The 23,700-nt window shown below is 43.0% G+C and overlaps 2 protein-coding genes across 2 annotated transcripts; one reads left to right on the top strand and one right to left on the bottom strand.

Moving 5' to 3' along the window:
• Positions 1–6,090: 6,090 nt before the first annotated feature.
• On the top strand, positions 6,091–7,379 carry Ccdc184 (coiled-coil domain containing 184). Its single transcript, XM_027950069.3, has one exon. The coding sequence runs from the start codon at positions 6,091–6,093 to the stop codon at positions 6,679–6,681; it is 591 nt and encodes a 196-aa protein (XP_027805870.2). The 3' UTR covers positions 6,682–7,379.
• Positions 7,380–22,048: 14,669 nt separating this feature from the next.
• On the bottom strand, positions 22,049–23,005 carry LOC114103884 (olfactory receptor 10AD1-like). Its single transcript, XM_027949723.2, has one exon. It carries the CDS (start codon positions 23,003–23,005, stop codon positions 22,049–22,051), a length of 957 nt encoding a protein of 318 aa, XP_027805524.2.
• Positions 23,006–23,700: the final 695 nt, after the last annotated feature.

Below are 23,700 nucleotides of genomic sequence, written 5' to 3'. Positions count from 1 at the left end.
CAAATAGGACTTTGTGATCTGGGTGAAAAGTTGGAGAAATGGCCCTTCTCAATTCTGCCTAAAATCTAGCATTTTGAAGACATAGATCAAATTTTGGGGTCCCTGTTCATGATACATCACAAATACTAATTGTTAGACCAGGAAGCAAGAAAAGACCACTGATTCCAATTAAAATCAAATTAAAGCAAGCTTATTATTTCGACCAGCCGGGCTGCCTCTCCCTTCCAAAACTGTGGGAACAAGACAGCAGCAGCAGCTTTCCTGCAGCCCAGCTTTATAGCCCAGAAAGTTACACAAAGGGCGGTTACACATAACAGAACTCTGACAAGCAAACCACAAATGGTAGTTTACATTTTTGCTGGCCCCGACATCAGAATTTATGAAGGTCATTAGAGCCTCAGAGAGAGTCTTTATCTGGCCAGGGATGGCCAAGATTTGTGGGGCGTCACTAAAGTTTCAGAGAGGGCTGCTGTCTGGTCAGAGAGCCAGGCATGGGTGAGTTCAAGGCACGGGCAGGCATTCCAAGCAGGTTCAGAATTTGCAGTAATTTATAGTAAAGCCGAAATTAGCTTTTCATGGCTTTGTGGCGAGATGGCTCCCAATTTTAAGAAAAGATCAGGTTGGGTCTATCACTAATGTAGTTGCCATTTGTGGAATAGAAACAGTGCACCCTTGAAGCAGTTGGTAAACTTCAGCTGACAGTGCCTCGCTAGACCTTGGGATACCACCATTCGGCAAAAGGGAAGTGGTAGAAACCCCCTTTGATACTATTTTTAGGGCCTTTAAGATGAACAGAGCATGACTAGATATGTTAGTAAAAGTGAGAGCTACAAACTTTGCTATGTAATCCTAAAGGATAGAATACTACAGACTTCCTTGAGATATGACAAATGAGAAGGGATCTGGAAGTTTCCATAAGTCAGCATTGAGGGATATTAAACTTCTAAAAATTCCTTGAATGGAAAGGAAGTTTATGGCATACATACCACAGTCTCTACTCTATCCTAGATAGTTGAGCATAATTTCCTCCAAGTTGGACTAAAACATTTTGAGAAGCAATTTCTCAAGAAAAATTGCTCTCATCAAGCTGGATATTGTAGGTATTTTCAGGTGTTATAGCACTATCAATGCCTGATTAGGATTCTGACTTGGGCAAACTAGGCTCTGAGCTGTTTCAAGAATGACAACTTTCTGGGGTCAGAAAATATATGGAGAAGATGTGAGGTGCAGGGGCCCTATAGCAGGGATCATAGGTGACCCCTGAGCTCTGAACACTTTGGTGTCTGAGGTTAACTACCAGTAACACTTGGATTGAACGGGCTATGTCACAGTGGCAGAGGACACAAGTTTGAATATGCACCCGGGAATGGAGGAGTGTTGAAAAGAGAAACTGTTGCAGTATAAAGTGCAGAAAGGGCAGATAGGGTGGACACTGGCAAAACAGGTTTACGTGGAAAGAAGTTTTTGCTTTTTTGGTGCTGAGGATGGAACACAGGGCCTTGCATATGCTAGGTAAGTGTTCTACGATGAGCTATATACTCAGCCCCATACAGGTTGACTTGGAATGAGGCATTGTTTTCAGTGAAGATTCAGACTGCATGAAAAGTTGAAAGGTCGCTTGAATTCCTGCTCTGAGTAAAGTAAATATGGAAGAAAAAGAAAGAGGTGAGTGTGGCCCTAAAGACTCCTAAAAATAGTGTGAGATCATAGAGCAAGCAACTGAAAGTTCAGGATGGGCCTTAAGTGGGGTGTGGGTGAGTCACCCTTGTCTGTGATACTAAAGACTTTTGAGGATATAGGGAGTTGAATTCCCTCTCTTCAGTTAGAGGCTCATGAAGGCCCAGAGTCCTTGTAAACTACCATGCCCATTTCTGTGCAAGCATGGGGGAGATGAACAAAGTAGGCTGGCCATGACATTAAGCAAACCACCCTCTGGTGCTGAAATAATCTAGTCTATGTCACAGATGAGCCCCACATTTAAGTGTTCTCAGCCTCTAGTCTTTTTCACCATTTGAGAAGACCCCTTAATTGACAGCGGCGGCTCCTGGTACTTGTACAGATCAGGGGAATCAGGGACAGAACCAAAGAAGCTGAAACAAGCTGAAACTGATTTATATTAGAAGGACATGGAATTTCTTCCTGCAGGAGAGAAAGGGAATACATACAAAAAATGAAGAGGGGAGGAGAGTAAGAAAACAACAGCTAAGCTTGAGAGAAAGTTTGGGGTGTTTGGGGAGAAGAAAGAGAACAGCAGCAACAGCTACACCACAATGTGTGAGATAAGTACAGAAGGAGGAGGAAAGTTTAAGATGTGTTGCTCTGTACTGGGAATGTAAACCAAATTAGAGTTTTCCTAGGGACTGCAATAAAAATTGAAATTGCTTTTTAATTATTTTTGGCTACTGGATGTGTTTCTTTTGAATATGATATGATGCTGAGATTGGGCCACAAGGCAGCACAGCTTAAGTTCTATTTGGGGAATATTGTCTGGGAGTTTGGACTAAGGTGCAGCAGTCAACTGTGCTTTGATTTAGCTTACTGTTCTAGATCTGAGACAGGTGAGCATCTTCAGTCTGATTTTGAAAAAAGTACACTAACCATATAAAATATATAAGACACAAGAGAGAGGGAAAATGGCAGGGCCTATTTTAGTGAGAATGTGATGTTTGTAATAGGATCATCTGATGGAAATCTATATGTATGCAGCATGGGGTCTCTTCTCCCCTTGGCTCATCAGTGTGAGTAGGAAGAAGGAACAGAACAGCTAAGGTGATTCTTAGAGGATAAAGCAGGAAGAAGAAGAGTGTGTAGGGGTTATATTCTATTTCTGTGTTGCAGTTTCTCTGAATACTCTAGTAGGGTAGCTGGGGTATCCATACAATCTCCTTTTGCTTGGGACAGGACCTGCACAACAAGGCCTTGGTCCTGCAACTCAGTCAGTTGATGAAGGTTTTCCCTTGTCCTCTGCATCTCTCCCCCTTATTTTTCTGAGACTAGAATGTTCTCCTATTTTCCCTTGTCTAATTTTCACATAGAAATTCTGAAATGATTATGATTCTAAATCTGATGCACCAATGTCGCTTCCCTGTATTTTCAAGTCCTGCTACTGGTCCACTCTGCGCGCCCTCCCCACCCCCGTTCTCACCTACCCTCTTAAATGTCTGACCTGGAACTTGATTGCATCAACCACACCCCTGAATCTCTGCACCTGTTTCCCATGGTCTTTGGTGCTTCTTCAATAATTTCCCCTCCCTTTGGGCTCAGACCCCCTGTACTCTCTGTGGACTGCATGCCAGCACCTCTGAGCAGCATGATGTAATCTGATGTTGAATGCCTTGACATACAGGGTATCCTCAACAATAGTGGCAAAGGGCCTTGTATGATGGCATAACCCAGCTCCTACTGTATGGGGGCTATGTTAATGTAAACTTAGGGGATCTTGAAGTTGGGAGGCCTTACCCTGGGAACAAGATTACTCTTTATAGATAAAGGAAGGAACCACCCAAAGAGTGAGAGAAGCTAGTCACGAGATGTAAACAATGGAGCAAGGCAGAAAGCCTGAAAATCATGGCAACCATTTCTTGCTACAGCAGGGCTCTCCTGGGAATAATGAACACCAGGGTTGAACCTATAAGCCCTGAGAATGTATTTGCTATAATTGTGTTTGCTGTTATATGATCAGAAACTTGTGTTGTGTAAGTTCGGTTGTTTTTATGTGTCCTGCCTCTATTTCGAATTTTCCTATAGCTTTTTAAAATAAAGTATTTTTGTAAATATAAGCCTACTTTGGCTATGCTTAGGGATATCAAGGAAAAGCATTTCCATCATTTTTCTGAGCCAGTGCTTTAGGAATAATCTAAATTGTATTAACCATGTGTGGGGCACATGGTGGAGATAGGAATGATAATCTAGGTGAGAGTGCCACAAGTTTGTAGAGGAAAGAAGAAATGCAAAAGCAAATAAGATTGATTCATTAGTTTTAGAAAGTACAATAGTGTGGGATTTTTAATTTGATTACATACATTTTTTTGGAAATCAAATTTTTAATAACTGCATAATACGTTATTATATCAACAATGCCTTAGATTATTTAAACACTCTGCTGATTGGACACTTAGGATATTCTCAATTTTCTTCTATTTCAAAAGAAGACAGACAAAGGCTAAAAAGTTCTTTGATGCTATAAAATTTTTCCCTGGGCCAGCCTCACTCTTCATTCCCAGAGCATGCAACCAATGTTGTTGAACCACTAGTATACAAAAACATGCACGTACTTAGTTCTTCTCTTCAAATGATAGATAATTTCTTCCCCCTAGATTTATTTGTTCTCATGAACTTCATTTTTGTCTTCTTAACACTTGACTTCTCTGATTTACTAGACTGGTTTTAGTTAGTTTGCTATAGATTACAGGATGACCGTTTTTCAATCAGTGTCACTTGTAAATATATTAAATCCAATTCTTCCTTCTCTGCTTGTCACAAAAGTTGGGGACACTCAGTGAATCTGAACATGAGCACTGGGGGGATGTCCCTCAAACACAGTCCTCTGATTCATCCCCCATACACTTGTCAACAGTTTACCCTTTCAGTTATGATGTGATGCAAGAGTGTTATTCAGTTAGAAATAATGTCCAGTCCAATTTCCTAACAGATCAGGAAAAGGATTTAGCCAAGGCCTCTGAATTAACAAGTTGGAAAAATGAAATTGAATTCGGGTCTTTTAAAACCTACTTGATGTGGCCTAGGGTGGTCTGGATGAGGGAATGGAATTTGGTGGTTCTTGTTTAAGAATTCATTCAACAAACGCATTAAGCACATACTAACTACTACGTGCCAAACGCTATTTTAAGGGTTGGGAATTCCGTGGAGGAGGATGCAGGGGAGAAAAGAATATCTGCCCTTATGGAGCTTTCATTCTCAAAATTTAAGCACTTGGCCTCATCATCCTGGACAAACTCCCAGAAACCTGGGTAGAAGCAGTTGAGTCCCATAAGGCAGAGAATCCCGTCCTTTCCCAGCTCATCTGCTTTCCGTTGTGAAAAGACAGATTTACTGCAGGAGCCCCAGGGAGAGGCAAAAACCTCTGTAGTGCCCTCCCCTTGTCTCTGCACCGCCAGGCACGGCGGGGCCAGCTCCTAGGTACCGCCGCGCCCCAACTCAAGTCTGAGATTTTTTGGCGTCGGCCTCTCTTCCCTCTCCGGTTTCCCGTGGGCCGCTGGGGGTCGAGGAAGTAGGACCCGGTCCCAGAGCCATCCTCTGAGAAAGGAATGCAAGGAACTGGTGAAAATCTTTCCAAGGCAGTCGTTCTCAGTGTCTGATACCCAAGACCGAGGGAGGAACAGACTCTCCCGGGCTTGGGGGTTTATGCAGCAAACTGCTCTCTCATGATTTCCTATTAGACATTGCAGCCACACGCTCTTTCTATTCCCGGCTGAGGCCACTGCAGCGTCCCGGCCCCACCCGCTATTCCAGACAACAGAACCTCACTGCAGCTCCCCAAACATCCTCCCCTTTTTCTTCTCCACTTCCTGGTTACCATGGAGACACACGTCATTTACGTGCCGTGCGTCGCCTTGGAAACGGAGGAGCATCCGCGGCGCCGCCTGGAGACCCGCCCCTGCCGCTCAAGCTACACTCGCGGTCGCTGCTTTTAATGGCCTGGGGGAGTCCCGAGTCGGACGTGCTACCGGTCTCAGACTCCACCCCGACCGTTCTGCGAGCGCTTCTGTGACCCAGGGAACCCGCGGACATTCGGCTCGTGGGTAGCGCCTACCGGGGCTCATTCCAAGAGGTGAAGTAGAGCAGGGCGCTTTGTCCCGGGGCGAGTCCGAAGACGCTGGCCCTGGGACCCTCACTGGGTCGTCCTTGCCCACCGACTCTTCTCTGCTTTCCTGTATCCTCCCCGCGCCTTTTTTTCTATCTTGCTCGGACTCTTCTTCTCACGTCGGCTCCCGCCCCTCTTGGGAGCTTCCTCTTCCATCAGCTCCTCCCCGCCCCTCCGGGGACCTGTCCCCCTTCTTGCCCCTCCTCCACCCCCCGAGGCCGGGCTGGACGCGACCCAGAGCCGCCACTGCCCGCTTCTGCCACTCAATGGAGGACGGTCTGCTGGAGATCATGACCAAGGACGGCGGCGACATGCCGGCGCCTCTTGAGGTGTCCACCGTGCCCGCCGTGGGGGACGTGATCTCCGGGGAGTACAACGGAGGCATGAAGGAGCTGATGGAGCACCTGAAGGCCCAGCTGCAGGCCCTGTTTGAGGACGTGAGGGCCATGCGAGGGGCTCTGGACGAGCAGGCCTCGCACATCCAGGTGCTCTCGGACGACGTGTGCGCCAACCAGCGGGCCATCGTCTCCATGTGCCAGATTATGACCACCGCGCCCCGCCAGGGTGGCTTGGGCGTGGTCGGCGGCAAAGGGAGCTTCCAGGGTGTCCCCCAAGAGCCGGAGACCCCTTCGCCTGGGATCGGGGACAACAGCTTGCTGGGTCAAGATCCCGAGGACGAGGAGGACGAGGACGAAGAGGAGGAGAAAGGGATGCCTAGCCCCGCCACACCCACCAGTCACTGTGAGCGCTCGGAGAGCCCCCGAGCAGGTCTCCTTGGGGGGGACGGGCCACTTGTGGAGCCCCTCGACCTGCCTGACATTACCCTGCTGCAATTGGAGGGCGAGGCCTCCCTGTGAGGGAACTCTGAGGGGGCACTAACTTCCCGGGCTGGCTTTGGGTTTCCCAGTGCATGACGCGAGGGGACTGAACAGCACGGTGCAGCATGCTTCACTCGGACAGCTGCTCTTGTGGGTCAGGTAGAGAGAGACTCCCTCAAGGAACGATTCGTAGGGTGAATGACTTTGGGAGCATCAAGAGTTCTTTTTGCCCAACCAAGCGTTTAGCAAACTGCGGAAAGGTGAGGTCCCAGGAGAGGAAGTGCCCGACTCTGGACTCTCATCCATCCCTTTCCCTGCCCATTCTCCCTCCCCAGGCAACAGGAGAACCCCTGAATTATGTAAATAAAATTCTGCTTTTTCTATTGTGAAAAAGGACTTATCTAGGACTATGGCAAATAATCTCTAATGTTTTACCTAGAAATTAAGGAATTGGGGTATTCTGTTCTGGCAACAGGAAATTTACCCTTCTCCTGAAATCCAAGATATTCAGTGTTCTGCAGAAGCCTCTCCCCCTCACAGATCCCTGCAGCTGCTGATTGGTAAAGGAAGCTTGAGGAGGGAACTGCAGCCCTAGGAATCTGGGTGAATGGGGTTCCAAGGGCCCCTGGGCTGGGAGGAGCTGGCTATGAATGTGCATGAAGACATAATAGCTCAACCTCTAGAATTTTGCATGCAGAGCGGACCCTGCCTTGCCACTCAACTGACTTCATCTGGGATTGCTTTTCCACACACTGGGGCTTAGAAAACAAAGAGCCCAGTTCACAGGCAGAGACTCGGGGTGTTCAGCAACAGCCCAAATTTAGGGGACATTTGAGGGACTCTTGGGGGCTGCAGCCAAAAACTGTCTCTACTGGCTACACCTGTTTCACTTCAGTTCCTTTTTCTGTCAATATGTCCCTGCCCGTTGCCTCTCGGTGTTGCCTCCATTACGTCTTGTGTGTGTTATGTGTGTCCACTTGTGTAGTAGTGTGTGAGCCCTGAGGGGCAGGGCTTTGGCTCTGGTGTTAGGTTCAGTGGGCTTCAGAACCTTCTGTGAGCCCTAAGCTGTCATGGCACTTCCCCCCACCCAGTCCCCGCGTCCCTTACCCAACCAGGGCATGGAGCATGTGGCTGTCCTGAGGTTCCTTAATTGATGTGCCTCCCTCCTACCTTCTGAAGTGGTGACTTTGTGTGCCCTTCCCCTCCTTTATGTATTCCTTCTCAATGCTTTCCTTGGTGTTAATCTTAATAAAAAGGCTTCATTTCCCTCCTTGCTGACTGGTACTAAGGATATGTCAGGGTGGGGCTTCTGGGCCCATTGCATGGACTAGGGCTTAGTGGGAAATGTAGGGACCATGCCTTCCCTCCTCTCTCCTTGCCTCCCAGTTCCGGGGAGTTGACTGTCCCTGCCTAGTTGGGACAGGCATCACCAACTCTGCTGCTTCCCCTTCTGCCTTAGACCTTAATCTAAACCTGGACGGGGGTGGAGGGGTGTATAGGGGGTGAGATGGGGGGAAGAAAGGGGGGTGTATGTTCAGATTCCCAAACTAACAACGGTTTTATAGTCAGCACTCCACATGTGCAAGCGACTTCTTTTCAGCAAAGAATCTCCCCCCTGGGAGATGATTTCTGCATCTGAGTTCTGGAATGGCAGGCATGACACCTGTTCCATGGAAGAGATGAGGTGGGGGGTATTGTTCTGGAGGGATTGCCCAGGAGTGACACATTATAAAGGGAATCACAATAACTGCCTCAGGCCTCTAGTGGAGGATGCCGGTAAGGTGATTCCCCTGAGAGAGCTTCACCTGACATTAGTTCTAGGCTGTTCCCTTGGGCAACAGAGATTTCCCGAGGCTGCCCTAGAACAAAATTGAGAGCTGCATGAGCTGGGGTGGTGTGTGTGTGTGTGTGTGTGTGTGTGTGTGTGTGTATGCATACACCTACTGTTGCTTCTTGCAGAAGTAGAAAGAGCACCGAAGGCACAGATCTGGGCTTGAATTTCTGTTCCAACACTGAATTGACTGCTTGCGACTTAGTTTCTGAATATATAAAATGGGAATAAAAGTTGTTGGGGAGAACAATATATACAACCTCTAGGAAGAATTGTGCAAACATTAGTTTCCTCATTGTTCTCTTGTGATTGGTGGGGAGGGGGTGAGGGTGACTGACTCCTCTAGGAAAAAACAAAACTACCTAGGGAAGGTTCTAGACACTCCTAATAGAATCTTTCACTATCTAAAGAACCCTTATCCTTCAGGATAGAGTGAAGGAAAGGGCTATGGTGAGATTCCCAAGCTTAAATATCATGTAGCTATAGCCCAAAAGGTCTTGAGGGCTAGTCCTGTTTGCACAGGATGGCCAGAGGAAGCCTTGAGTTATATAAAGTGGTTGGGAAGTGTGTTTGGGGACTCTAGGGACTAGGAGATATAGATTCCTGTTACAGTTCCAGCATTCAGCACTAATGGCAATAATAGCTATCATTTATTGAGGACTTACTGTATGCCAGATACTGTACCCAATTTTTATCTCCCAACAAGCCTATAAAGTAGGCAATATTATTATTTTGCATTACACTTTAGAAACAGACTTAAAACTTGCTCAAGGTCATAGACTGGTACTTGGCAGAGCCAGGATTTAAACCTGTCTGTCTGATTTAAAGAGCCACTCAGCTAATTGCTCTCTTATTTGGATCTTTAGCAAAGGAGATCCCTAAGTTCCTACTCCAGAGCCTAAAAGGAATTAACCTTAATTTTGTCACTTTTCATCTTTTGGGTTTGAACAAGCAACTGCAGTTAAGAGTTTAGTTAGTGACCCTTCTCAGAGTCCAGTGGGTGATAAATACCCTAATAGCACTAAGAAGATGACTTTCTGGACCTGCACCCTGAGAAGAAGAAGCCAGTGCTTCCAGGTATCCCCTGACACAGCTATATCTTTGGGATCCTTTCCTGTTCCCTGTAGCTCAGAGTGTCCATTTGTTGACATGAATCCCAAAGGCTGCTTAGTGCTTTAACATATGTAGATAGTTGGTTGAGTTCTTTAACCTTTGACTCTTCCTGTGCCCACTGTTTTTAAATGTGTCACCAGTTCCTTATATTAAGGCCTTCTCGAAGTTCTCTACTTCCCCCAATTTAGATACATTTAAAAAAATATTTCTGGAAAAGGGAATTCTTTTGCTTTCTTCAGTTGCCTGCATCAATATCCCACTGGGATCCAGTACAGATTGGTCCCACACATCTTCTGTCCTCCCTATTCCCCACTAACCTCTTACATTTTCTCTTTGGAATGCTCCCAATTAGTGGACAGGGGTTACTTTTGGAACCCAGGAGGCTGCAACCCTTTGAAATCAAATGCAAAACTGTGCAAGGATCTTCATTCTTCAGAAAGAAGGTCCATTGCCCCAACCTAATCTTTAAAATGTAAGAATTAAGTAAAATATAAGAATCACCGAGCTAAATGGTAATGAGACTTTTTAACTTGAAAAATAACTAAAGAAGAAATGACCCTACTTCACCTAGTACTCCTGGAATTTTGGTCTTCTGGAACCTCCAGAATATTTCCCACGCTGAACTGGAAATCTTCATATAAATCTTATTACTCGTCAACTATTCAACGAATTCAAATTATACTGACACCTATCATGTACTAAAAATCCTGTTTCCAGTTGCTTCCAAGTCTGCAGAGCAATGCGTATGTATAAGAAGTGAGGAGATGGTCTCCTCCGTGGTTTCATATTCTACTTCATGTCTAGGCCCAACACAGCACTGCATGTAACTCATCACAACTCTTAGTTTCTGGCACTCCCATCTCCCACTGGTATAAAGAGTAGATACTCAGGGTTTAGCTCTTAATCTTAAAATGAAAAAAAAAAAAAGTACAATTTCAAGCTACAACTATAGTCTTATACAATCAAGCAACCAACCAACCAACCAACCAAACAAACAAAAACATCAATTTTCTAAAAGCACTTAGAGAATTTATTATTTTCCTAAAATGCCGACTGGCATCACCACAGATTATAATCTCTGCTTGATACATGTAAGGAAAGAGCTCACCTTAGTTGCAGAACTAAGCAACAGTTATTCCTCACATACATTTAAGTGTATACTTCTTGAAAGATATAAAATTGCTTGCTTTGAAAGGCAGGCTTTTAAAAGCATCTTTCCTCATCTACATGCTTAGAAGTAGAAATTCAGCCAAGATATCTTGCTACAGTAAGAAATGATAGAAGCACAAAAGCAGTGTTCTTCACTCTCTGATTCTTGCTGTCCCTCACTACCCACTTCTAGATTGTTCTCAGAAGGTGAATTCCCTCAGAATCACACACACACACACACACAAAAAAAAAAAAAAAAAAAAAAAATTCAGCTTTTTCTGCTTGGAAGCCCTTCTGCTTATGGAAGGAACCCTGCTCTGTAAATAATGCTGTAATGGTGCCACCTGTCGAGGAATAGAGACATTACAAGGAGAGCCTCATAGGGAATTTATGACTTTCACTTCAGCAGGCACTATCAAATGCCTACTAAAGGCCTGGCTCTCTGCCAAATGGTGGGTAGTGAGGAGAGACCAGGAAATAGAATAAACAGAATTCATTTGAAGACTATAACAACTGCAATAAACGCCTAGCTGCTTTCCCACAGCCTCTCTCACAACTCTGATTCAAAAGATTCATCTTCCTAAACCAGAGCTCTGAATATTCATTCATTCTCTGCAGTCTGTATCATGTCCCCAGGACTCCCTGAATTAAGTATAAGATCTGGTGTGTGTGTGTGTGTGTGTGTGTGTGTGTGTGTGTGGTGGGGGAAGTCAAGGTCCTCCCTAATAAGACCTTGGCATACTCCCCATCCCATATATTTAATTTCCCAGCTATATTTTCTAGATGCTATTCCATCAGATCAGAAGCCCATATGATCAAAGTCAGAGCTGTAAACGATGCCTAAGGATATTCCAACTCCGTCAATTCCTAAACGAACATTTTGGATGAGTCCCTCAGGCCCCTGGTTCCATTTCTCTCAGACGCTTTTCTCAAGTGCAGGCAGATGCCAATTTCTTCTCCATAGAAGGGACTTCTGTAACCATGGTCACTTCTGTCAGCTTCCAGAAAAGTGTCCAGAAGATTCCTTATCGCTCCACCTTCCCTTGTTCCTTTCCTCTCTATTATGATGTAAATGAGAAATCCTCAGAAATAGTATATGAAGCTTTTTGATTGTGAGTTTGTACTTTTAATTCTAGGAACTGGGTTAATAGTTTTCATGAAATTCTTAAAGAGGGCTGCAAAACCAAAAAGGGTGGCAGACCCTGTAGTAAAAATATGATAAAATTCCTCATTTTTCTGTATCTGGTTCTTCCATTTCTTTCTTTCTTTCCTACTCTATCCTGTTGGAATCCTATCCATTCTTCGAGGCCCTTCAACAAACCCTTTAAATGCCTCCTTTAAATGACAAGATCTTTTTGTGTGTGTGTACCTATTTTGGGAACAATAAGCATATTTTGTCTTACTTTTATTATTCTTTAAATACTTTAATTGTCCCTTCTTCCAGATTATGAGTATCTTGATAGTTGAAACTTCTCTCTCTCATGTTTACGGTCTTTGAAGTATCTGCCTTATTTTGACTTTTAGGCATCATTGCTTGTAAGGCACATCACTATTTTAGTACTTCTAAGAAAGGGAAAAAATACCACCAAGTAAATATGCTTTCTTACCATGTATTTTAAAGTTTTTTTTTATTTAAAAAGTTCTTTTAGACTTATTTAGAAATAGAACTTTGAAAATATCCCTACTGTGTACACAAACATAACTGAATAGCATTATGTTAGTCTAAGTTCTTCATTTTGAATCTGACACTTCTGAGTTTCCTTTTTTTTTTTTTTGTGGTGCTGGGGTTTGAACCCAGGTTCTTGTGCATGTGAGGTAAGCACTCTACCAACTGAGCTATATCCTCAGTCCCCTGAGTCACTTTTTGACTCAAAAGTTGTCTGTAAATATTTTTAAAAAGTTGTCTATCTTTTTCTATGCATTTCTATTCTCTGGGGCCAAGTTGAGTATTAGTGAAGCTGCATTTCTTACAAAGCAAAAAGAATAAGTCCTTCATTATTGTCTCAGGGAATTTCCCCCAGGCCCCAACACCTAATCTGAAAGTTGTAATGCTGACACTCTTTTGATCTTGTAAGAAAGTGTTCAGGGAAAGTGTTCAGACAACTGCCAGGACTAATATTCCTTCAAAGAGTACTTTATTGGTTGCTTAAGTGAAACATCAAGGGATTGTAGGCTCCCAGTCATGCCACTTAGAATAACAACTAGGTTCAGGCATGTGCAGGCATGACAATTGTCGCGACTACTGTTTTGTCAACAGTAATTGTGAGCTGTCATCAGTTATAAAGGCCTGGCTCATTCTCAGAGATGTTAAAATATGGGGGGAATTTGTGAAAATTGTGAATCTTCAAAAATGTTATTGCTGAAAGAAACCTTAGAGAGGACCATTTAGCTATTTTATATGTAACTCGGTGTCTGAGGGATTTCCCATGTTTGTTAAGAGATCAGATTACATTTGACTCAAATCTCAATTCCCAAACCTGGGAAGTCCACAACCTTCCACATGGTGCAGTGTTTTCCTTTTCCTCTTACTTTTCTCTGCATCCATGCCCCTGAGCACATACAGGTTGCTTCAGTTTGATTGCTTATCAACTCTGAGACACACAAAACAGTGCTTTCACTGGATTTAAGAAATCTAATTCTACTTAGGCTATTTTTTTTTTTTTTACTGTAGACTTGAAGAATGGGAGTTGGGGCAATCCTCTTAGAAGTGGACTGTTCTTTTTTATGGTAGTTGGAGTGGTGGGGGAAGGAAGTGGTAGGATGGGAGAGTAATCATCAGGAAAGTCCCATGGAAGAGTTTAAGATTTTCACAATTTCCTCTGCCCTATTCTTCCTTTACTCTCTTCTTCCTGCTCCAGAATAATAAGCAAATTCCTTCTCATATTTTGAGAAAAATAGTTCATTTTATATTTAGCCCTTTGGGTGGGAATAATTTATCTTATTTTTAACCCAAGTACTTTATTAAAAAGAACATTCTGCTTCTAAGAGGACTGCCCCTGAATAAGTATCAATTACATCAGTGCACTTAAGGGACATAGATGGATGATACGCCCAAGGTTGCACAGTTAATGACAGCATTAAGAACAGAATCCTGTTCACCTGAATTAGAGACTGGTAACTTTTCCCCATTAAATACTATTGAACCTTACTCTGCTTTAAATGATTACAGTGTGCTAAGGGAAGTTTATTGTGGCTCCAATTCAGCTTTGAGAATAAAAAGGAAGAGTCAAAATCCCTTTTATGATCCATGCTGGAAAAAGACATCTAAGAAGAGAACCATGCCTGAGTGACCTATCAGCAATTATTTGCCAACTGCCTGTTATGCCTCTTGGAAGATGGTGGGCACTGGAGCAGACTCCAAGCAGTCATAGTTCCTGCCATTATGGAGCTCATAGATGAATGATATGTTCTTGAATTGGGACACAGTCCTTTTCAGAAGATCGAAGGGAAAAATATCTGTTTTCTATGAGCATTGCTAGCTGACTTGAGAACAGGTGTGTGAGGGAAAGCAGGTGCATATATAGGTAGTACAAGGGAAAATGGAGAAGAGAATAAATAGTACTCAGAAAACTCCCCAAATTTTATACTTCAGAGGACATCCAGAATGACATTGGAAGAAAAGCAGTAGCAGAGGCAGCATTTGGTAATTCTCTAAAAAAGTAAGTAGAGAGGGGTTTGCCAAACAAACAAAAAACAACAAAACAAAATCCCAAGTACAGATGACCTGTACACCAATGCAAAAAGTGCAGGCAATATAAAAATATATTTTGAGATTTTATACAACAGGGAACATAAAGTATCACAGATATAAAGAAACAGTAGGATGGGATTCACTTCTAGAACATGGCAATGAGAAAGGGTCCAGTACACTGTTCCAAAGAAACAGAACTAAGTTCTTATGTGCAGCTGGAAAGTGGTAGCTGGTCATGGGACACACACCAAGTATTTGTGGGGAACTAGCTTTGGGACAGAAGCAGTTTCTTTGCCATGATCTACAAAAAAATTAGCCTCTGCCTCCAGCTTTTGTAAAATTCATGAAGGAAAAAAGGAAGAAAGGGGGCCAGAGGGATGTGATGAGGAAAGAAGGAAAGAGACAAAAAAAAAAAAAAAATAGAAAAGAAAATGATAGAAAAATCAGAACAGCACTTTACATTATGAAGATGATCTTGTATGGGATTTTTATATCCTCGAGGGTGGAAATAAAAAGTGAATCATTCAGGTAAAAATAAAGGGGAAGAAAACAATCAATATCATTATAAAAATGTGCCAGAGACTAACAAAACAGGCAAACTGAATTATAGATCTCAAGAACAAGTCTTAAAACTGTTCCAAAGCCAAATTCCAGAGGGTGGGGGAAGTTGATTTAATGAAAATGTCATTGCTAGCAAGAGGTTGACATGACACACTCTGGATCTAATTCTGTTTCTCAGTGATGGAACTGATTAATGAAAAGGGAGTGAGAAAAAATTTGAGAGAAAGTAACTACATCATCGAGTTCCTGGTAGTCAATGAAGATAAGGTGAAACCAGGGATGTGGGAAACCTTATTTCAATTAATTAAAAGATGATTTCAATAGCTTGAAACTCTATGGGGTAAAAGACTAAAAGAAGATGACATTTAGTCAATACAATTACTTTCAAATCCAATAAAGAGGAGTGAATGGATTGGCGAGAGGAATCTCATCAATAAATTTAGATAGATTTAGAGTTGCCAGGTACAGAGTAGGCATAACCAAGAGAGTGGTACCCAAATTTTAATGTGTGCAAAAGCACCATAATGAAAAAACTGAGGAGCCTGATTACAGAAAAATTAAGGACTACTAGGCATCAGTGTGATGTAACAGATTGAATGTTAACATCCAGGAGGGTGGATGGAGGTGAAAACCACGCATTGTGAAAAAGTAATATATGGAATGAGATATTTAACTCAATAACTTTGGAATACATTTTAAAATACATGTCCACAAACAACTATCTGTAGAAGACACATAAAGAAATATATACATTAAACACACTAGAAAATTGTCTACCATAAGGAGAAACATGGGAGTGGAGATGAAAGAAATAAATAAAATAAGAAGGTCTTTACTACAGCACCAATGTCAGTGTGCCATGAACTGGAATATGATTAACTCAGTCCTGTGAGGAACCACGACAATTAAAAAACCCAACAAAACAAATACAAATATATCAAATTAACACCTGGAAGATGAAGGGCTGGAATGAGGAAAAAGTTTCTAAAACAAAAACAAAATCCAAATCCCCAAAACAAAACTCTGACATCAAAATAGACTTGTTATTCCAAATAGGTACAAAGAAGAGATAAGTTTGATGCTTGGGGTACATTGGGTGCTACTAATATTTGGCAGCAGGTGGTAACTCTCCCATAAGTGCTGATGAAAGTGCATAAAATACTTGCTTATTCAATCCTTATAACCATACTAGGACATCATTGTTTTTGTTAAGAGTTTGCTTTCAAGAAACAGAAATCTACTTGAGATAGCTTTAAACAAAAAATGGAGTTTATAATGAGGATATAGGTTATTTCACAGAACTCACAAGTGAGGATGCAGCTGGGTCTCTAAGGATGATCAAAATCAGGGCAGCCATTATCTCATTCTTTCTCTGGAGGCACAGTATTTTATCTCTGCTTCTTTTGGATCTCTGACTTCAATTTATCATCTCTGTATGCCAACATTTTCTGCTTCTTCATGTACATGGCAGAAGACAGATGCTCCACAGCTTGAGTCTCCACCTGTTCCAGTCAGCAATGGCCTTACCCAATACATACCAATTCAAATTCTTAGGAAAAATGACTGTTATGGTTTAGATATGACATATTTCCCAAAAGCTCATGTGTGAGACAATGCAAGAATGTTCAGAGGTAAAATGATTAGATTATGAGAACCGTAATCAGTGGATTAACCTACTGATATGGATTAATTGGGTAGTAACTGTAGGCAGGTAGGTTGTGGTACAAGTAAGTCGCTGGGGACATGCCTTTGGGGGTTGATATTTTGTCCCTGGTGAGCAGAGAGCTCTCTCTGCTTCCTGGTGCCATGTTCTCAGTAGCTTTCCTTTGTCATGCCCTTCTGCCATGATGTTCTGCCTCATCTCAGAACAGAGCCATAGGGTCTGCTGACCATGGACTCAATCCCTGAAACTGTGAGCTAAAATAAACTATTCCTCCTCTACATTGTTCTTGTCAGGTATTTTGGTCATAATCATGAAAAAGCTAACTAAAACAATGACTATCTTTTTTAAAGAGAGAGAGAGAGAGAGAGAGAGAGAGAGAGAGAGAGAGAGAGAATATTTTAATATTCATTTTTTAGTTTCCAGGCCGCATGCATGCCAGGTGAGGTCGCTACCACTTGAGCCACATCCCCAGCCCCAATGACTAATTTTTGAGCCAGCTTGGCTGTGTCAACTGTGGCAATAGTGGATGGATGGATATATCATGGTATTAACTTGGTTGCCAGAGCCCCCTCCTGTGGTAAAGGAAGAAGATTCTTGGAAAATGGGATGTGTTGCATAACTGACACTTCCAAAATATCTACCACAGCTCATATGTTTATTAAATGAATCACATGAAATTCAATTTTATCTATCTCCAGAGCTCATGCAAATTCTACTACAACACAGCCTTTCACATGTTTACATTCAAGATATCCTTGTCTAGTAAAGAGAAATAGTCTTATATCAGGGTATTCCTATAGAAAAAAGGCATACCCAAATTAGTATAATTTGAAGAGTTTAAAAAAATTATTTACAAAGGTATGGGTGGCTGGCTTATAGGGGAATCACAAGGAATCTAGTATCAGAGCAGCTGTGCACAAAGAGGTAAAAGGAAGACTGGGTTCAAGAACTTGGAAATAGAGTTAGGTGGAGAGTACCACATGAAGGGAGCTGAGATCTTAGGAAAAGGGACCCTACTGAGTTTGTCACAATTCACACACACACACACACACACACACACAGAGCCAGAGAATTTACTACCCTAATTGCATTTAGGGAAATGCTTCCTTTTGATCTATCTTTGCTATTTATTGGCTGAACGCAATAGAAAGCAGAGGTAAGGAAACCTATTGACAAGGTTCATGCAGGTTAGCCTCTCAAGTCCAGAGCTCTGTGAAGAAGGTGATTTTTTTTTTCTTCAGGCAAACAGAAAATACCTGTTTTTAGACCGGAAAAATTAAAACAAATATGCATAAGCATATTGGAAGCCCCCAAAGATGTGAGTGCTCCTAGAGGTTCTATATAAGTTTAATTTTACGTTCTTGATAAACCATAAGCTAAACTATTTCAGAAAAGGATACTAACAGGTTCCTCAGGGATTTTCTTGGGGGTTCAGGATCTGAACATTCCCCCTCCCGTCAGAAAGCTTTGCTTTATTTGGTTAACACATCAGGATTCTGCTTAAGATTTAATTGAGGAAATAGCACTATAGCATCTGCTATGGCCAGGTATTGTACCACACATTAGCAGAGAAGACAGAAAAGTAAATAAATTTAAAAATTTATACGGGAGTAGATAGGAAAAGGCACAGATTACTATGAGAACTCAAAAGAAAGCCCAGTAAATTCAGAAAAGGGTGGAGGTCAAGGGAGGTTTCCTGTAGCGGGTAATTGGAGAAGAGAGAAGAGGTAAGAGAGCTTAGAGGACACTGCAGTTGTTCGTGGGGGCGGGGGGGAAGAGGAGCTCCACATTACACAACTCGCTAAAAATGGGGTTATCATTTAGGATTAGACTTCAGATCCACGCACAGGACTGAAGGCTACCAAGCCTTGGAGTGACTGGCAGAGGTCTCTGCTCAGGCCGGCCTCCAGCCTTGCTCCGCCCATCTCCCGGTCCTCCGTCAAAGGGGCGCGGCATTTTAGCAATCCCACTCTGCTGGGAGGATATCCCAAGCCTCAAGGTCCGCATTTACAGCTGCAGGAGACCGCAGCCACCGCAATAATTTCCCAAAATAGAACGTGTTTCCCAGAGGTCCACAAATTAGCTCAATTCTACCCGGGCGGGGCAGTCAAGGAGAAGGCGCTCATTGGTTGCCACAGCGAAGATCCAAGAGGCTGAGGAAGGCTGATTGGCCGCAGGCTCCCAGCGCGGGCCACGCCCACCTCTGCGGGTTCTAATCGGGTCAGAGCCCCAGAGCCTCACGGGTAATTACTAAGTCGGGCGGCGAAACATGGCGTCTGCTTCCCCTTTGGTGTGAGGGCGCCGAGGCTCAGGCTACCGCGCGAGGTCGAGAATTTCTGGGTTCCCTTCCCACATTTTCACTCTTAGGCCGGGGCCGTGGTAACTCTCGGCCTCCAGCTTTGCGTCCGAAAATGAAAGGGGACAGGGTAGCTTCTCATTATTGCATTTGTACAGGTTTTCGCAGACTCGGGGTGGGGGGCACTTAGTATCCTTCCAGTGACCAGGTGTGTGGCTACGGACGGGGAGACGCGGCCGGGGCGGTAGCTTCTCAAGCTACCTCTCGCGTCGCTTCCTCCCTGGGCCCGGGACTTGAATAAGAAACTGTTCGTCCTTGAGAAGACAGTTCTAGGTCACTCGGCATTGCGGGCTCCATCTCACCTTCTGTCATCCATATTGAACGCACGATTTCTATAACGAATTAGACGACTCCTCTTGCATGGAATTTTACTCTTTCCTAGCATCCGACCCTCCTCCCCGGTTTTCCACCTGCAACTCCCGCTTATTCTTCAAAGCTTAGCTAATATCCTCGGTATGAAGCCTGCCCCATTCTTTCTAACCTCCCTTAGCAGGCTCTGGAAACAGCGCACATTTTATTTATTTATTTATTTTTTTTAAAGAGAGAGAGAACTATTTATTATTTATTTTTTGGCGGACACAACATTTTTGTTTATTATGTGGTGCTGAGGATCGAACCCGGGCTGCACGCATGCCAGGCGAGCGCGCTACCGCTTGAGCCACATCCCCAGCCCCAACAGCGCACATTTTAAAATGCTGTTTATTTTAAGCAAATTACTTAACATCTGTGAGCCTGTTTTTGCATCTCATAAAGTTTTGTGAGATTTAAATGTAAAGTTCTTAGAATATGAATACTTAATAAATGCGAGCGTGCTGTTAGTGTTACCATTATTTTTTCTTGTCTGCCCTGCTAGATGTTGAGATCCTTAAAAGCCACAACTGTCTTGTTTATAATTTTAGTATTACCAGTGCCCAGCAACTGTCAAGTGCAGAAATTATTTCTCAGTTATGTTTTATTGTTTGTTTTTTTCAATTGCTGGGATGGAGCCCAGGGCATTGTTCATGCTAGGCAAACACTTTACTAACCTAGCTACATCCTCAGTATTCAGAAAACTTTTAAAATCACTTTTTTTCCCTTTGGCTTTCTTCCTTTTCTTCCTGTTCCCTGCCTCCCCCTCTCCCCGCCTTTTAAAGTCTCCTTGAGATAGAAATTTTTAAGCCTAGGGAAGCTGAGGCCCTAGGGGGAAAGGTAAGTCCCTTTTTATGTTCTACACAGTGACCACGAAGGCTTTAGTAATCCTCTATGCTTAACAAACTTTCAACAGGTTTCTTCTTAACTGTAAGTCCTTTTCTTAAGAGTGTTTACTTTAGAAAACTTGTAATTGCTGTTTCTCTGCCCCTTTGATATGTATATAAATCTCCTTATAAGCCTATTGCTATTTTACTGGCCAGGGAATGTCTTTCTCAGGATCTGGAGCCATCCCTTTGAAATGTAATCATTAAGGAAGATAGTTCTCCAGTCTCCCTGAGGGAGGGTAAGACCCTAATATGAAGATTGTAAAGCTATTTGTCATGAAGATACAAGTTAGTTTACTTTTCCATTATGTAAGACCAACTAGCAAGCAAGGGGACCAGATTTTAAATCTCTCCCAACCCCTTGTTTTGTGGACTTGAGTTCAATCTCCTATTGCAATAGTCTTGAATACTTTCTTGCCCGTTTAACTTTGGTACAGTTTTTCTTTGACAGTAGAAATCTTGAGGTTCTGTATTTATTGTTTTTTTCTCCATAACAGTGTTGACTCATTTCTTCCTTCTTGCTTAGAAAATTTCTCACATTCTCTGATTTCTAGAGATTCACTAATTTGCACTCAGAAGAGTGAAGCTACTACTTCAAGTCATTGTAAAGGGTAGTATGTGATGTGCAGGAGGAGGAACTACCCAGGTGGTACATCTCTTTGAGGGCATCCCAAATGCCATATTCCATCCCATAGTATGGAATTAGCTTTGGAAAATAAAGAACAGACCAACCCTCTTCCCCCTCTTTATTATTACAGGGACATGAGAAAAATGCAGTTATCAAAGAAAGAGAGCTGCTGAGATTGTAGGATCCTGTTAAAGAAGGTGGTTTGGTTAAGGATAGAAGCTAGAGGGAGCCAGAGAGGAAAAGGTTGCAAATAGAAAGGCTTCTGTAAAGGTGGAGATAGTGTGGAAGAGTGTTCCTTAAAGTACAGGGAATGAAATGGATCCATTTAAAATGAGGAAATAAGGTGGAGCATGTTTGAGTAGAGATGAAGTGAAAGATGTAAGAGAAAAAGTCAGTAAGCAGGAAGGGGAGTCATTTGAGGTATGATTAACAGAGAAGGAAATGGGTGGCTTGAAAAGTCTGGTAGAGGCTCTTACAACTTGCATGAAAAGGGAAATACCAGCCAGATAGTCATCTTACTAAAAGAACCTAAAGGATTTAGGAGAAGCACTTTGACTCCCTGACTTTTCTCACCCACCCTTCTCCAAAACACATAAGCACAAACAAGTTGAGTGTAGTGTTGGCATTTAGAGGTACCACAAATGCCCCTTCACTGGCTTATGAGAGTTAAGAAGATTGAGTTCAACTTATTGATCTTTTTTTAAAAAAAATATTCTCTTATTAGCTTAATGTCAGCACTGTTCCATAGTTTCCTTTTTCTTACTTCTTCACATATATTTTCTTATATAAAATGAGAGCAGACCTAGGAAATGAAACTAGATTGTGAGAAAGAAAAACAGACTAACAAATTTACTCCTAAATGTATATGCAGGGGGTGGGTATCATGTCAACATATTATACAAATAAAATGCAGTTAAGTGCATTATTTATCAAATCCTATTTGTGAGAACTTAGAAGACAAATTCATAAAAGTCTTAAATTCTCTTGAGGAAGTTGAAGGGAAAACAATGCTGGAAGTGAAGTCAGAGAGAAACACCTTAGACATCAGGAGGGACTTCCAGATCTGAGTCTAGTACCTAGGAAGCTCTCATGGAACCTTTCAGCATTGGAGAGTTACTCACTTGTCCAGGCTGGGAAAGGAGTAACTTTCCCCACCCTAAGGGAAGGAATTTCTTGCTGCTAAACAGACTCTGCCTGGGCCAGGCTGGCTCTCCCAAGAGCCCTCAACATAGCCCCCTTCATTTCCTTGTTACGCAAACTGTAGATGATAGGGTTGCACATGGGGGCAATAATGGTGTAGAGGAGGGAGAAAGGCTTGTCTTTGTCAGGCCCATGTGTACTGCGAGGATTCATGTAGGAGAACATAGCCAAGGTGTACAAAAAGACAACCACAGTCAGGTGTGAGGCACAAGTGGAGAAAGTCTTCCCCCTACCTGAGGAGGAGGCTCTGCCCAGGATGGAGGTCAGGATGCGGGCATAGGAGGTGACAATGAGCACCATGGGGCTGAGCAACACTACAATGGCATCTGCAAAGATCACTTTTAAACTAAATAAAGGGTCCCCACAGGAGAGGGCGATCACTATGGGGGCCTCGCAGAAGAAGTTCTCTACATGGTTGCCTCTGCAGAAGGGATTCCTGAATGACATATACTCAAGAAAGATGCCATTGATCATCCCAAAGAACCAGGAAGTACCCACCAGCCTCACACAGACCTGTCGGCTCATGATCTGGGCATAGCTAAGTGGCTGGCAGATAGCAACATAACGGTCATAGGCCATGAATGCCAAGAGGATGCACTCAGCCACTCCCACACCAAAAACCAGATACATCTGGATCAAACAGGAGGCAAAGCAGACAGTGTGGTTCTTGACTACCAGGTGGATCAACATCTGTGGGATGGTGGTGGTGATGAAGCAGATATCCAGGAAAGACAGGTGGCCAAGGAAGAAGTACATGGGGCTGTTGAGCCTGGGGTCTGTCCAAGTGATGAAGATGATGAGGCCATTCATGGCCATGGCAAGGCCATAGAGGGCTAGGAATAGTGTGAAGAGCAGTGTCCGAGTGGAAGGATAGCTCTGCTCAAAGCCCACGAGGATGAACTCTGTGACTGTGCTGACATTCCTCAGGTCCACCATCTGGGCATGCTTGAGTGTGGAAGACAGGAAAATCACAAGAGAGATAGTTGTATATTATTGTAAGTTACTCACTTGTGCCCAGAAACACCAACCATAAAACAGGGTGGATGAGGGGTGGTAAATGTTTTGGAAATTAGTGAGATCTAACAAGTTGGTGGTGCAGTAGAATAGTGAAAATGCCAGGGTCACCACAGGCTGTGTACATAGACTTATAATATCATACCTGATGATTTTATTTTACTCTCATTTTAACTGGCCTCCACTGAAGTATTGCATCTGTTCCAGGGCCCACAATACTGAAGGATTAGCCACTAATCCGAATACATTCAGAGATTAAGAAATAAATTAGCTGTGCCTGGGACCTTTGTCAATGAGGAAATGTTTAAGGAATTGAAGAATGGAGTATTTGAAGGTTAATTTCATGGTAATTAACTTATAGAAGACCATATTTTGGAAGAATTCAAGACAATAGAACAGGAGGTGACAATGAGCATCACGGGGCTGAGCAACACCACAATGGCATCAGCAAAGATCACTTTTAAACTAAATAAATGGTCCCCACAGGAGAGGGCGATCATTATAGGGACCTTACAGAAGTAGTTCTCTACATGATTGTCTCTGCAGGAGGGATTCCTGAATAACATATACTCAAGAAAAATGCCATTTATCATTTCAAAGAACCAGGAAGTATTTAC

Source organism: Marmota flaviventris, chromosome 3, assembly GCF_047511675.1.
Source record: "Marmota flaviventris isolate mMarFla1 chromosome 3, mMarFla1.hap1, whole genome shotgun sequence".
Classification (NCBI taxonomy): Eukaryota; Metazoa; Chordata; class Mammalia; order Rodentia; family Sciuridae; genus Marmota; species Marmota flaviventris.
This window is presented reverse-complemented; position numbering and strand designations above follow the sequence as displayed.

What these genes read in the sequence shown, in the direction of transcription:
- Ccdc184 (XM_027950069.3), top strand. Translation starts at nt 6,091, where the DNA reads ATGGAGGACGGTCTGCTGGAGATCATGACCAAGGACGGCGGCGACATG.
- LOC114103884 (XM_027949723.2), bottom strand. Translation starts at nt 23,005, where the DNA reads ATGGTGGACCTGAGGAATGTCAGCACAGTCACAGAGTTCATCCTCGTG.